The 13,990-nt window shown below is 40.9% G+C and overlaps 1 protein-coding gene across 1 annotated transcript in view; it reads left to right on the top strand.

Annotated features, from left to right (window-relative positions):
• Window positions 1–205: 205 nt before the first annotated feature.
• The window catches only part of capn1 (calpain 1), a 29,901-nt gene continuing 16,116 nt past the window's right edge, over window positions 206–13,990 (top strand). The window contains exons 1-4 of the mRNA XM_079605458.1: window positions 206–378; window positions 6,638–7,083; window positions 8,543–8,612; window positions 11,500–11,618. Of these exons, the coding sequence (XP_079461584.1) occupies window positions 6,832–7,083; window positions 8,543–8,612; window positions 11,500–11,618 (441 nt within the window). The 5' untranslated portion in view covers window positions 206–378; window positions 6,638–6,831. The remainder of the gene's footprint in view (window positions 379–6,637; window positions 7,084–8,542; window positions 8,613–11,499; window positions 11,619–13,990) is intronic.

The following is a 13,990-nucleotide window of genomic DNA, read 5'->3' on the forward strand; positions in this document are numbered from 1 at the left end:
TAATTTTGAAATGCAAATGTAGGCCTATATTCAAACAATTCCCACCATGGTGTCAGGACGGTGATCTTACAGTTTATGAGATTATTTTGTTTTCTTCTATTGAACTGGAGCGTTTAAGTTTGGTCGCGTCGCGGTGAACGCTTAAACCCACTCTTTGATTGGTCGACGCAATGCTACGTCACGACCGCGTCGCGTTCCCAGTCCCACACATTGATTGCGCATGCGCCGGGGATCCACTGGGCGTTTGTGCTGCAGTGCAAAATCAAGACATTAAAGTACATGAACTCCAGATGTTTGAAGGACCACAAAATAACCAAAACCTCCGGATTATATAATAATTGCTCACACTCGGAAGTGCACTGCAAATCAAGACACGAGGTAAGTGACATAAATCAATGTTTTCTCGCCATCCACGCAAGTGAGACTTTGACACTTTTGTTGCACTTTTATTGTTTTAGTCGCGTGTTGTTGTTATCAAATATGCTTTACGTGAAGGTTGTGTTATAAAATAACTGTTTGTCAGCCAAGAGTCAATTTTTTTAGACTTTAAAACGTCTAAAGGTGAATGAATTTCATTTCCTTGTTTTGCAGTTTCTGAAGCTTGCCTGTTTATGACCATTATTATTATTATACACCCATAAAATATCGTTTGCATGCATACATTGACGTCATAAACTGGTAAACCATAATGTTTAGTGGTTGTGAATGTGTGTAGTTGTGTGTGTTAATTCCTGAGAGTTGATACGTTCTGTTTACATTCTTGTCATTTCTCCATAAAAACAGCTGAATAGTTTGATGCTGAATGCATGCATGGCCTGGCTATTAAAAGCGTGTTAAATGACACACACACACACACACACACACACACACGCGGTCAGCTGTTGTGGTCAGGGTGGGTTTCTTCGAGCACACAGGAAGTGATGAAAGCGAAGACCCTTTATTTATTTCCTAAAGGCACTTTTGTTGTACCATGGTGCTTTTTTATTTTATTTTATCATTTTTTAAAAATAATTTAATTGGAGAATTTACACTTTAAATAAGACCGGAGTAATATTATGATCATCCTTGTGTGAGGGACCCCATCCTCAAATTTAATCGATATAGATTATTGTATAAATTCCCAATTTATACTCGTTATAAATATTTATAGATATATTTCTAAAATATTATTTGAAAAATGTTTAGTTTCTATTAAGCTACATTATTATATTAAATACAATCTATTTTTTTATTAAAATCTATAACAACTTTAGGTTTTATTTATTTTTAATTTATATTTATTCTTTAGTTATTTTATAAATTAATAAATTAATATTTTAATGTCCTTTTTTTATTATAGATTTATAGTAAATTTTTTCCTCTAAACAACATTTCCACAGAACCCCTAGTGGGCTCTTGTGTTGTGTGTTGCTTTGTATGAGAATCATGTCTTGGATAGGATGTCACCTGAGAGGTGTTGTCAGTATTGTAGAGTTCTGCCAGTATAGTGATCATGTGATCATATCAGATTCAGGGAAGCTAAAAAGTTGGCCACTATTTACATTAGGACCAGTGCAGATGTTTTACTGTGATCACAGTGTCGTGTGTGTGTGATTTAGTGCAGTAGTTTAGGGTGTTGTCTGTCTGTGTGAGTTTTTGAGTGACAGCTACGCACAAGCCAACATGACAAGATCATACCTGCAGGCGACACACAGATTATGAAAGAGGACAGAGAGAACACAGTGACTTCCCATGGAGCAATGTTTAATTTAGTTGTGATTTCCGCACCAAACGTAATTGCTAAAATCAGTATTTTGACATTTTTATTAATAAAAAATGATATAGCGATGAGCCACAACATTATGACCACGTGCCTAATATGCTGTTGGTCCGCCATGTGCCTCCAAAACACCACCGTCCCGTCGAGGAGTGGACTCTAGAGCCCTGCCGGTGTCCCGTGGTCTCTGGCAGCAGAGCCGTCAAGTCCTGTTGGTCACGAGGTGAAGCCGCCGTGGATTGAACTTGTTTGCCCAGCAAATCCCACAGATGCTCAATTTAGCGTTCGCAAAGAAGACCCGCCTCCTTTAGTTACTGTTGCTATGTCCGACAAGCCACGCCCCTCTCTCACACACACACACGTTCTCACACAGAGAAAAATACATCGCGGAGTAAAGAGGACAGACACAGACCAGGTTACTTTTGATATGAAACAAAGTCTCAACTTTCAAATTTGGTAATTTTTTTTAAAGAAATGTAAACAATAAATACCATTTTGTGGCTCTTTAAAGTGTGTGACAGATCGCTGTAGAGCCTCAGTTAAAGCTGCTCGTGAACCGATTATCTCTTCCTTCTAGTTCATTTATAGCATCAAATAAACATGAATGAACATCAGAAGGAATGTTGTTTTAATCACGGAAAGGAGTCAGTACAAGTTCAAGTCCTCCGACGTTAATCTACTAACTCTCCTGACCGCTTTGTCGGACAAAATGGCGGATTTGGCGGATGATGATTGGTCAGATCGCCTGTCAATCAAGCTCCCTACGAAGGGTGAAAATTGAGATTTGGGGAATTTGGAGGCCAGGGCAACACCTTGAACTCTTCATCATGTTTCTCAAACCATTTCTGAACAGTGTGTGTGAGTGCGTGAGACACGGATTGGAAAATGGATTCATGATGAACTCGCTCATTACGGTATATACATTTTGTAAATTTTGAACAGAAAAAGTGAAGGACTTTTATTTAATGCTCATTGCTCAAAACATTTCAAAATATTACACGACCCCCCACAGAGCTCGCTGAGGCCCCCTTGTGGGCCACGACCCCCCTGTTGGGAACCGATGCCAAAGTGCATCCTGGCGACATCACTTCCGGGTGAACGGCGCACACGCCCATCCCTGTGATGTGAAAGCAAACGGACCATCGGACCAGGAGCCCTTCTTCAGCTCCAGTTACGACACTCGTTTGCCCATTGTAGACGCTTGCGGTGGTCATTCGTTACAGGCTCTCTGATTATAAGCCCCATACACACCAGCGTGTGATGCAGTGTGTGTTGTGACGCATAACCATTATCAATATTTTGCTTGCGTGTGCCAGTAAATCTCCTGTTGGCTCGGACTAGCTGGGATAGCTTTTATTGCCCTCTTCCTTTGCTGAGGCTTGATGCCCAACACCTGTTTCTGGTCTGTGGTTTGTCCCTCAGATCTGTGTTCCTGTGCATTTCTCCGGTAATGACACGTTGATTACGAGAACGACTGATGTTTCACTAATCATCTAATCTCCTGAGAACTGGACATGTGACTATTAGGAGATGATTAACATTTTTCACTTGATTTCTCACCTGTGAGTGAGTGGTCATAATTTTTTGGCTCATCAATGTGTGTATTAGACACACACATTATATAATATAGCTAGCGGTCTTGGTAATGGTTTTAGGTCTTAATGAATGAACGTTTTTTTCCCAGTAAGTTTTCTCTCAGTCTGTGCTCGTCTTCAGCCTCTCTCTGATTGGTCGAAAGCATCTGTAAAAAAAAAAAAAAAGAGGTTTCATGATGTGTCTTTACTTGTTTTTCTTTTGTCATCTTTGTCCTTTTTTTCAGAGAGCTACAAAAAAGAGGTTTCCGCTTACACAAGAGAAAAATATTTGACATGTTTGTGGGCTTCTGCTCATCAGGCCAGACCTCGATGATAACATGAACATATTTTATGAGGGTGGTTTTAATGGCTGGAGATTTGACGTGAGTGTCTGACATGAGACAAATAGCAAGAACTGGTCTTCACAAAATAAAGGAAGAAACGAAAAGCATCGCTGAAGGCAAAATTGAAAAGGGTTTTTATCTCAAGTGTGTTTATGCGAAGTCACTGTTCGAGCGCTGAATGCTGCATCTGTCCTCCTGGCAAACACACACACACACACACACACACTCTTGGCAGCGTGTCTTCTCTCCCTGGATCTCACGCACCACACCCTTCCTCTGCTCTACTTTCTCTCATTAGTTTGAATGGGTTTATTGAGTACATTCATTAAGTTTAATGAGGACTGCCTTCATGTTCATGATCATGACTAGTTTGCTGCCGTAGGCAAGATTTTACCGCTTGCATCAGCCACCGATCCTTGTGTTTATACACATACACAGAAACTGCATATACCGGGGAATGAGAGAGACCATTGGGTGTTGTTACATTATATTATAAAATAAATATAAAAGCTGATGATGGTGAACTATACAAAAATAGTCATAGCTTGAACTCAGATAGCAAGAGTAATTAGCATTTACATCTACTTGCATTCATGCTAACACGTATTTATTGAGCACCTCTTTAGCATACTGTTTAATTTTCTAAATTAATTTAAAAAGTGTTTGTTTTCCAGTAAATAGCAGCAATCTTTCTAAACTATGACACATTTTTCATGTTATATAATCACAATATTTTTTTTACCTTTTTTACTGTGAATTTTACATAAAATGTTGCTATTTTAGGGTTAAGATATCTGACGTTAACTCTGGCTATAGCTGTCAGAATAATGAACGTTACTCTTGTCCAACTACTAGATAAACTGTTCATTCATTACATCCCATTACTTCTGTCTTTATCGTTTTCTTCCATGGCTTTGGTCTTCTTTTTTAACATTGCATGCTATCTATGGCACTGCTATAATGGTAATTTATGCCATGTGAATTCGACATGACCCCTAACATTAGCCTATGCCACGGATTATGCCACTATTAAGAAATTGCTGAAATCTTTTTCGGCAGCATTTGATTAAGTAATACTAACACTTTCTCCTCTATTCTTGTTTTCATTTGTAAGTCGCTTTGGATAAAAGTGTCTGCTAAATGAATAAATGTAAATGTATTCCTCCCAGGTTAGTGACATCACCAACCCTAACATTTACATAAACCCCGCCCCCTGAACACGATTTATAGATTATCATGACAGAATATAGCTAATCAATGACTAAGATAACTACACATCATCAGCTGCCTAAATTCATCAACTAACCAGAAATGTTGTCTACATGTTGTCACTTCTTCTTGAGTCTCTCCATCATTGACTCCGGTTTGAACATAAAAGGCTAAAAGTTTTTTAAATTTTCAGGACACACGCTGTTGAAGCTCCGCCCCCTGTGCCGGGAGCAGCAGCTCATTTGCATTTAAAGGGACAGACAAAAAAACGGTGCGTTTTTGCTCACCTTCAAAAAGTGACAACTTTAACATGCTATATAAAAATATCTGTGGGGTATTTTGTGCTAAAACTTCACACACACACTCCTGTGGGACAAAGACTAGACTAAAATTAGTTCATGGTTTACCAAACAAGGATAACCGTTTGAGGAGAGCAGGAGGAGGCTAAATGAAGACAGGGTTGACTCATAGGAGGGAGTTGGTTTACTGTATTGCATGCATACTTGCCTTAACTTTTGTATACAGACTTTCAGATGTTTTTGCTTCTGTTGAAGCTCGAGATGATCTTTGAAACATCTCAAATCATTGTGGAGAACATGATTCATCATGTTTTGTTCATTGTGCGGAGCATATATAGGACAGTATATGAATGTTTGCAGTTTGCTGTAGGATTTCTATTCACAACTGTCGAGTATGTTTACACTAGTCCAGTGAGTCACTGTTCTGAAGGTTAAAGCTGAACACAGGCTGAGGCCGGGCTTATGGAGGTTGTGACAGCAGATCTCAGGCTTTGTTTGAAATGAATGCTAGTTTATTCTGCATTCAGAGGCTTGTCAGAATCATCACATTTAAGCACCATGTTCCTGTGGGAAACCTTCCTGCGTTCAAAATGTGGGTACAGTCGTTACGGCGGGGGGTAAATTGACCTGGATTCAAATAATTTGGTGAGTTGGATCCAATTTTCACTCTTTTAATAAACAAACAAACAAACAAACAAACAAAAAACAGCAGGGAATGGAAGGGTGTTCGTTTATACAGTACATGTGATTTTTGTTTTGTTATCAATAACATACATTTTTAATAGATTTCAAACAAACTTCTTTCACATTGTCATTATTGTTTGTGGAATATTGAGGAAAATAATGAATTAAATCCATTCTGGAATGAGGCTGCAAACAACAAAATGTGGAAAAAGTGAAGCTCTCTGAGGGTATAGTTGAGAAACTGGCATAACAAAGTACATAAAAAAATATTGTTGATATTTATCAATATCGAAAATGTAGTCTTAAAAAAAAAAATTGTATGCACACACTCCATTACACATCAGTGTCAACAGTTTGCTGGCAGGTGAATGACCCTAAATGAGAAAAAGTTTTTAAAACAAATCAAGAAAAGCGTCATGAGTTAAACCTCAAAAATCATCCGAATGGGTCAGATTGACCCGACCCCTAATTTAGGGGTTAATTTCCTTCTTTTCAGGTTGGGAACATAAATGGATATTGATCATGATATAATTGGGAATGTTTGTGTGTATTTTCTGTCCTGTTGATTAAGAATAGTCATGAAACATAAGAAACTACATTTCCCGTGAGTCCACAAGAACACTATGCATAACACATCAAGTATATATAGTTAAAGCAAAACCTTTTCTCTTTATTTTGTTGCATTAGTGGTAATATAATATTCCTGTTTTTGTCAGAAAGAAATATGCAAATATGCTCATTTTATTCAGCCCAAATTCTTCTCTTTTCCAGGACTTGGACCAGAACCACTGTGCGCTCTGATTAAATGTCATCCAACATCATTCATTCAAAGTTAAGACATTCGTTCTACTCTTCGTTTCCTGGGTTGTGATTGGCTCGTCTCTTCCCCTTCCTCTGTTCTCATTGGCTCTCGGGGGTAAGTCATCTGTTAGCGCTCTAGTGCCAAAGTAAAGCGGGTTCAAAACATGGAGCCCATTTACGCCACGGGAATGGCTGCGAAGCTGCGGAGTCAGTGGGACCGGGATGCAGGTTTGGGCCAGAACCACAATGCCGTGAAGTTCCTGGGACAGGATTACGACTCGCTGAGGGCCCAATGCCAGCGCTCCAGGACCGTGTTTGAAGACCCGTTGTTCCCAGCCAGCAGCTCTTCTGTGGGCTTCAACGAGTTGGGCCCGCGATCCTCCAAGACGCAGGGATTACGCTGGAAGAGGCCGACGGTGAGCCGACCCATAGGGTCTTACGGGTCAAATGGGTTTGTTTTGTATTTGTTTAGCACACTACTTCCTTTATACGCCATCACTACTTCCTGTTCCTCTCGGTCTCTTCTAACTGCATTATAAGTCAATATTTTTAAATATATTATTTAAACGTGAAAAAAATGTTGTCATGCCTTAAAATAGCTTGAATGTAACTCGACACCCTTGCCTCAATTATTTGGTTCTATGAATATGCAAATGAGCCCCACCTCCACACAGCTCAGAGATCCATTGGTTGACGATCACACGTTGATCTGATTGGCAACACGGTAGTTTGTGACGGCAGAAACAAGAAAATCAAGAAAGGGACTTTAGGGGTCAAATGGGTTGGTCTTGTATATGTTTAGCACACTACTTCCTTTATAATAATAATACCTTTTATTTATAGGTTGGTTCTCAAGGATCAGTAAATCAGTAAAATACAAAGCTAAGCAAAAAGACAGACATACAGATCAAACATAAAATCAGCAGATCAAACAATCAAATCACTAAAAGCTATTGTAAAAATAAGCTCTCTCTCTCTCTCTCTCTCTCTCTCTCTCTCTCTCTCTCATGGCTTCTGTTCTGTGTGTTAATGTATGGCTTTATTTAACTTGTGCGGTTCGAGAGATGAAGCGATTTGTCAGGAAAAAATGTCAACTCGCGACACACCCTGTGTTTTCACACGTTTCTGCATGTGCTCGTCACCCACAGCTTACAAACAGGCTGTGAGTGAGTGAGTGGTGTGTGTGTGTGTGAGTGAGAGAGAGAGAAATGTGTGTGAGAGAAATGTGTGTGTGTGTGAGAGAGAGAAGTGTGTGTGTGTGTGTGTGTGTGTGTGTGTGTGTGTGTGTGAGAGAGAGAAGTGTGCGTGTGTGTGAGAGAGAGAGAAGTGTGTGTGTGTGTGTGTGTGAGAGAGAGAGAGAAGTGTGTGCGTGTGTGTGAGAGAGAGAGAGAGAGAGAGAAATGTGTGTGTGTGTGTGTGTGTGTGTGTGAGAGAGAGAAATGTGTGTGTGTGTGTGTGTGTGTGTGTGTGTGAGAGAGAGAGAAATGTGTGTGTGTGAGAGTGTGATTGATAAATGTGAGAGAAATGTGTGTGAGAAGTGTGTGTGTGTGAGAGAGAGAGAGAGAGAGAGAGAGAGAAATGTGTGTGTGTGAGAGTGTGATTGATAAATGTGAGAGAAATGTGTGTGAGAAGTGTGTGTGTGTGTGAGAGAGAGATAGAGAGAGAAATGTGTGTGTGTGTGTGTGTGTGTGTCAGAGAGAGAGAGAAATGAGAGTGTGTGTGTGTGTGTGTGAGAGAGAAATGTGTGTGTGAGAGTGTGATTGAGAAATGTGAGAGAAATGTGTGTGTGTGTGTGTGTGTGAGAAAGGCTGAATGCTGCTGTGCCTCATTTCCATATAGAAATGCAAATGTAATTCACGTGTGTTTGTGCTTCAGGAGATTTGCATGCGTCCCCAGTTCATCGTGGATGGAGCGACTCGTACCGACATCTGTCAGGGAGCTCTGGGTGAGTCTGTCGAGCACGTTACCACACACAACCCTAACGTTACCACACACACAACCCTGATGTTACCACACACACAACCCTGATGTTACCACACACACAACCCTGATGTTACCACACACACAACCCTGATGTTACCACACACACAACACTGACGTTACCACACACACAACACTGACGTTACCACACACACAACCCTGATGTTACCACACACACAACCCTGATGTTACCACACACACAACCCTGATGTTACCACACACACAACCCTGATGTTACCACACACAACCCTGACGTTACCACACACACAACCCTGCCGTTACTACACACACAACCCTGACGTTACCACACACACAACCCTGACGTTACCGCACACACAACCCTGACGTTACCACACACACAACCCTGACGTTACCGCACACACAACCCTGACGTTACCGCACACACAACCCTGACGTTACCACACACACCCTGACGTTACCACACACAACCCTGACGTTACCACACACAACCCTGACGTTACCACACACAACCCTGACGTTACCACACACAACCCTAACGTTACCACACACACAACCCTGACGTTACCACACACAACCCTAACGTTACCACACACACAACCCTGACGTTACCACACACAACCCTGACGTTACCACACACAACCCTGACGTTACCACACACAACCCTGACGTTACCACACACACAACCCTGACGTTACCACACACAACCCTAACGTTACCACACACACAACCCTGACGTTACCACACACAACCCTGATGTTACCACACACACAACCCTGACGTTACCACACACAACCCTAACGTTACCACACACACAACCCTGACGTTACCACACACACAACCCTGACGTTACCACACACAACCCTAACGTTACCACACACACAACCCTGACGTTACCACACACAACCCTGACGTTACCACACACAACCCTTACCACACACAACCCTGACGTTACCACACACACAACCCTGACGTTACCACACACAACCCTGATGTTACCACACACACAACCCTGACGTTACCACACACAACCCTAACGTTACCACACACACAACCCTGACGTTACCACACACAACCCTGACGTTGCCACACACAACCCTTACCACACACAACCCTGACGTTACCACACACACAACCCTGACGTTACCACACACACAACCCTGACGTTACCACACACACAACCCTGACGTTACCACACACAACCCTGACGTTACCACACACAACCCTGACGTTACCACACACACAACTACAACCACCAAACATTTACTAACTAGACGAATGGCTGATCAAAATGTGTCTATGTGAATATCTAGTAAACTGTAATTTATTCCTGTGATCAAAGCTGTATTTTCAGCGTCATTACTCCAGTCTTCAGTGTCACATGATCCTTCAGAAATCAGTATAATATGATGATTTGCTGCTAAAGAAACATTTCTGGTTATCGTCGGTGTTGAATGTTGTGTTTCACAGAGGAAGGCACATGCTGTAGTAAAGCACTGCAATGTTTACTCTGCACTCAGAGCCCCGTTCATAATTAAAGCTCTGCGGTCGTTAAATAAAGATCTGCCGTCGCGCAGATAATGCATTATGGATAAATCATAAATGGATACCGTGTTTAAACATGCACAAGCGGGAGGAAGAGCTGTGATTGGTCAGGATGTTTGTGCAGCACAGTGACTTCTGTTAGTCTTGTGCTTGTAAAAGCTTAAGTAAACAACTCTCCCTCTTTTGTATCAGATTTCCTTTAACCGGATGGAAGTTATTACATATTCTCTGGCTCGTAATATATCAGGTCATCGTCCAACAGTAGGCCTGTCGCCTGGGGCAGAAGATGTACAAAGAAATAAATACTGAGGAACATTTTGTCTCTGGTGTTCAGATGTGCTGTGGTGATCGGATCACGAGTGGACGACAGTAAACACCGCTGTAAACACTTTGAGCTCGTCCACTCTCCACTTCCAGAGGAAGATGAAAACACATTCGGCCGGATTGCTTGCGTAGTGTAAACGCTCATGTGATCGAGTGTGTTCAAACAGCCTCAAGAGACCGTCTTCTCTCCGTCCACTGAACTAATGCGTAACATTATGAGAAGAGGTTATACAGACGGGGTTTAAACTCTGTCGGCTGGAGACACAAGTGTGGTTTGAAGATGAGAAACGTATCAAGCTCAATGTTCTCTCACCGTTCCTGATTTCTAACACACACTCACAGCGTTCGGCTGATCTTGTGTCTGTCAGAGCAGGAACTAAAGCTGATGCTCTCCGTGTGTTTCTCTGTTGTTCATGTGTAAACAAGATTATTTTGTGCATTAGATCGAAAGATCTGAAAAAACACAAACATATTTTTAATGCCCAAAGACCCTTCCCTTGAAGAAATCAGGACAGAAGTGTTGAAAGTGGACAGAAGAGACGGATTAAAACACCAGTAAACGGGAATGTGTCTCTCGTCTACTTGTGATCCGATCGACCAAAACGCATCTTAATACCCGGAGTAAACAGAGCTTTAGACAGGTGTTTTATTACACCAAAGACCATTTCTAGTGGATTTATGATGAGTTAGACACCATTCTCTACACATATTTATTCAGCTGTTTAACACACAATTACCTGCACTGAAATCTCTCATCATGGGCCAAAACACCATAGACACTCACATTCAGACAGTTTAAGCAGGAAATACTCAGCAATGGTGTTAACTGATGAATTTGCACATGGTTTGTCTTAAAGCATAGTTAAAAAACTTCACATGGACATAAACAACATTAAAAGCTTGAGTTTTCATCACGTTATCCAATTGGACCTTGTTTAAAGTGTTAAATCTCGTCTCCCGTCTGCACCGAAGCTCATCTGTCCATGTGTGGGGTCTCTCCTCAGGTGACTGTTGGTTGCTGGCGGCCATCGCGTCTCTGACTCTGAACGATAACCTCCTGCACCGCGTGGTGCCGCACGGACAGGACTTTGACGGAAGTTACGCCGGAATCTTCCACTTCCAGGTACAGCACCTCCTGAAACAATCAAGATTCTTTACTGGCATCTGTGGTTCCATTTAGAACTTTCATCCTCCATGGAATCTTTCCAGTGCGCACAAGGTTCTTCATACTGGAAATAGATCCTCTGATGCTCTAACATTTTACGGTTTATTTTTTACCGGTATGGTACGAAACTTGGTAAAGGCACTTGCTATGTGTGAACACACAAGAAAATCATGGATATGATTTGAAAAGGTTAAATGGTCCTGTAAAAAATAGTCCCATAGTCTCTAATAGAAAATAGTCTCTTCGCGGTCAAAAATGAAGATGAATTGAATGATCAGTTAATTGAAGATGAATTTTATCTTGTGAAAACTTTTGTTACTGTAGCCAAACAAAATCTTACTGAAAGCTATTTTTTTTAGATATCACAACTTTCTTTAGATTTATGTCTTTGATTTTCTTGCATTTTTAGAGTAAAACGTGTTTTTGAAAATATAGATTTCATATAAAAATGATTTATTTTTATTTTTGTGCATTTTCTTCATAACAATAACCGTAAAATTCTGTAATTTTTTTAAAGTTAATTCTTTTTTAAACTTTTTTCACTTCAGCAATAATTTGACGAGTGTCGTCTTTAAAAAGAGATTAAACTTCAGTCTGTTGCTCTAAAGCATTCAAGATTCATGACAGTTTAAGATGGAAATAAAATTTTCACGTCTATGCTCAAAACGTGAATAAATGGATTATAACTACTGCGTAAATATAATGTAGTACCATAAAATCTCCTAAAAATACAAAATATTAAATAAAAAACATTATCAAACTAAAATATAGTACATTCCTTTCATTGAAATTAATAACAAATAAAAATCATTTTTGACCGCCACGTGAAGACCACTGTGACAAATGTAGATAAAGCATTCATGAACTTTGCTCTGTAAACAGACTGTGGGCAGTGGTGTGTGTGTGAGTATTATGAAACAGTGAAGTGCTGCTCAGAAACAGTGTGTGTGTGTGTGTTCAGGCAGCATGGGTAATCTGTTCCTCTTGTGCTCCACTGCTAGTGCGCTCACAATGGCAATAGGTGTGATCACATTTCCGTGTCTCAAAGGGAGTTATTGTGCGGATGTGTGTGAGGTGTGGGGGAGGGCAGCTTATACACTCTTCAGATGACCTCAGTGAAGTGGCATTATGGGTAATGAGGTGACACCGCAAGCCAAGAATCCTTTCACAATTTGTACAGACAGCGTAATGCAATGCAGCAAGTGACATCACAATTTAAAATTGAGAAGTACCATATTCATGCATCTCAGGGTCTACACTAATGTTGCTACTGTGGTGCGTGTGTGTGTGAAAAAACAGTTTTTATCCGGGATGTACAAACCCTGTGCAGAACAATACAAAGAGGCAGTGCAGTCAGACGTAACTCTCAGTAGGAAGCACACGTTTAATTTAATCCTGAACTGCTAAATATGTCATCAAATACTGTACACACACACACACGCGCACGCACGCACGCACGCACGCACACACACACACACACACACACACACACACACACACACACACGTGCATCATGCATGAATGAGCGTGAGAACAAAAACACAGGGCTGTTTTAGGATCAAATGTATTCACTGCTGTGATACACACACACACACACACACACACATTGTTTGTCTCATCTGGGAATCGTTTAGATTAGATCAGAAGCAGAAGTGCACAGTGTGTGTTGAGGCTGATTATGAGAGTAATTCACGAGGGACAGTGGGAGAGGATTTCACTGACATGAAAAAATGCTACAGTGCGCTTTTAACAGTGTGTGTGTGTGTGTGTGTAGATGTGTGTGTGTATATGTGTGTAGATGTTTTGTGTGTGTGTGTGTGTGTAGATGTTTTTGTAGATATGTGTGTGTGTAGATGTTTTTGTAGATGTGTGTGTGTGTGTATGTGTGTGTAGATGTTTTGTGTGTGTGTGTGTGTGTGTGTGTAGATGTTTTTGTAGATGTGTGTGTGTGTGTGTGTGTGTAGATGTTTTGTGTGTGTGTGTGTATAGATGTTTTTGTAAATGTGTGTGTGTTTCTGCATGTGTGTAGTTTTGAGTGTGTGTTTCTGCATGTGTGTAGTTTTGAGTGTGTGTTTCTGCATGTGTGTGTGTGTGTGTCTCTGCATGTGTGTAGGTTTGAGTGTGAGTTTCTGCATGTGTGTAGTTTTGAGTGTGTGTTTCTGCATGTGTGTGTGTCTGTGTGTGTGTGTCTCTGCATGTGTGTAGGTTTGAGTGTGAGTTTCTGCATGTGTGTAGTTTTGAGTGTGTGTTTCTGCATGTGTGTGTGTCTGTGTGTGAGTTTCTGCATGTGTGTAGGTTTGAGTGTGTGTTTCTGCATGTGTGTAGGTTTG

Source organism: Phoxinus phoxinus (genome assembly GCF_949152265.1).
Source record: "Phoxinus phoxinus genome assembly, chromosome: 2".
Lineage (NCBI taxonomy): Eukaryota > Metazoa > Chordata > Actinopteri > Cypriniformes > Leuciscidae > Phoxinus > Phoxinus phoxinus.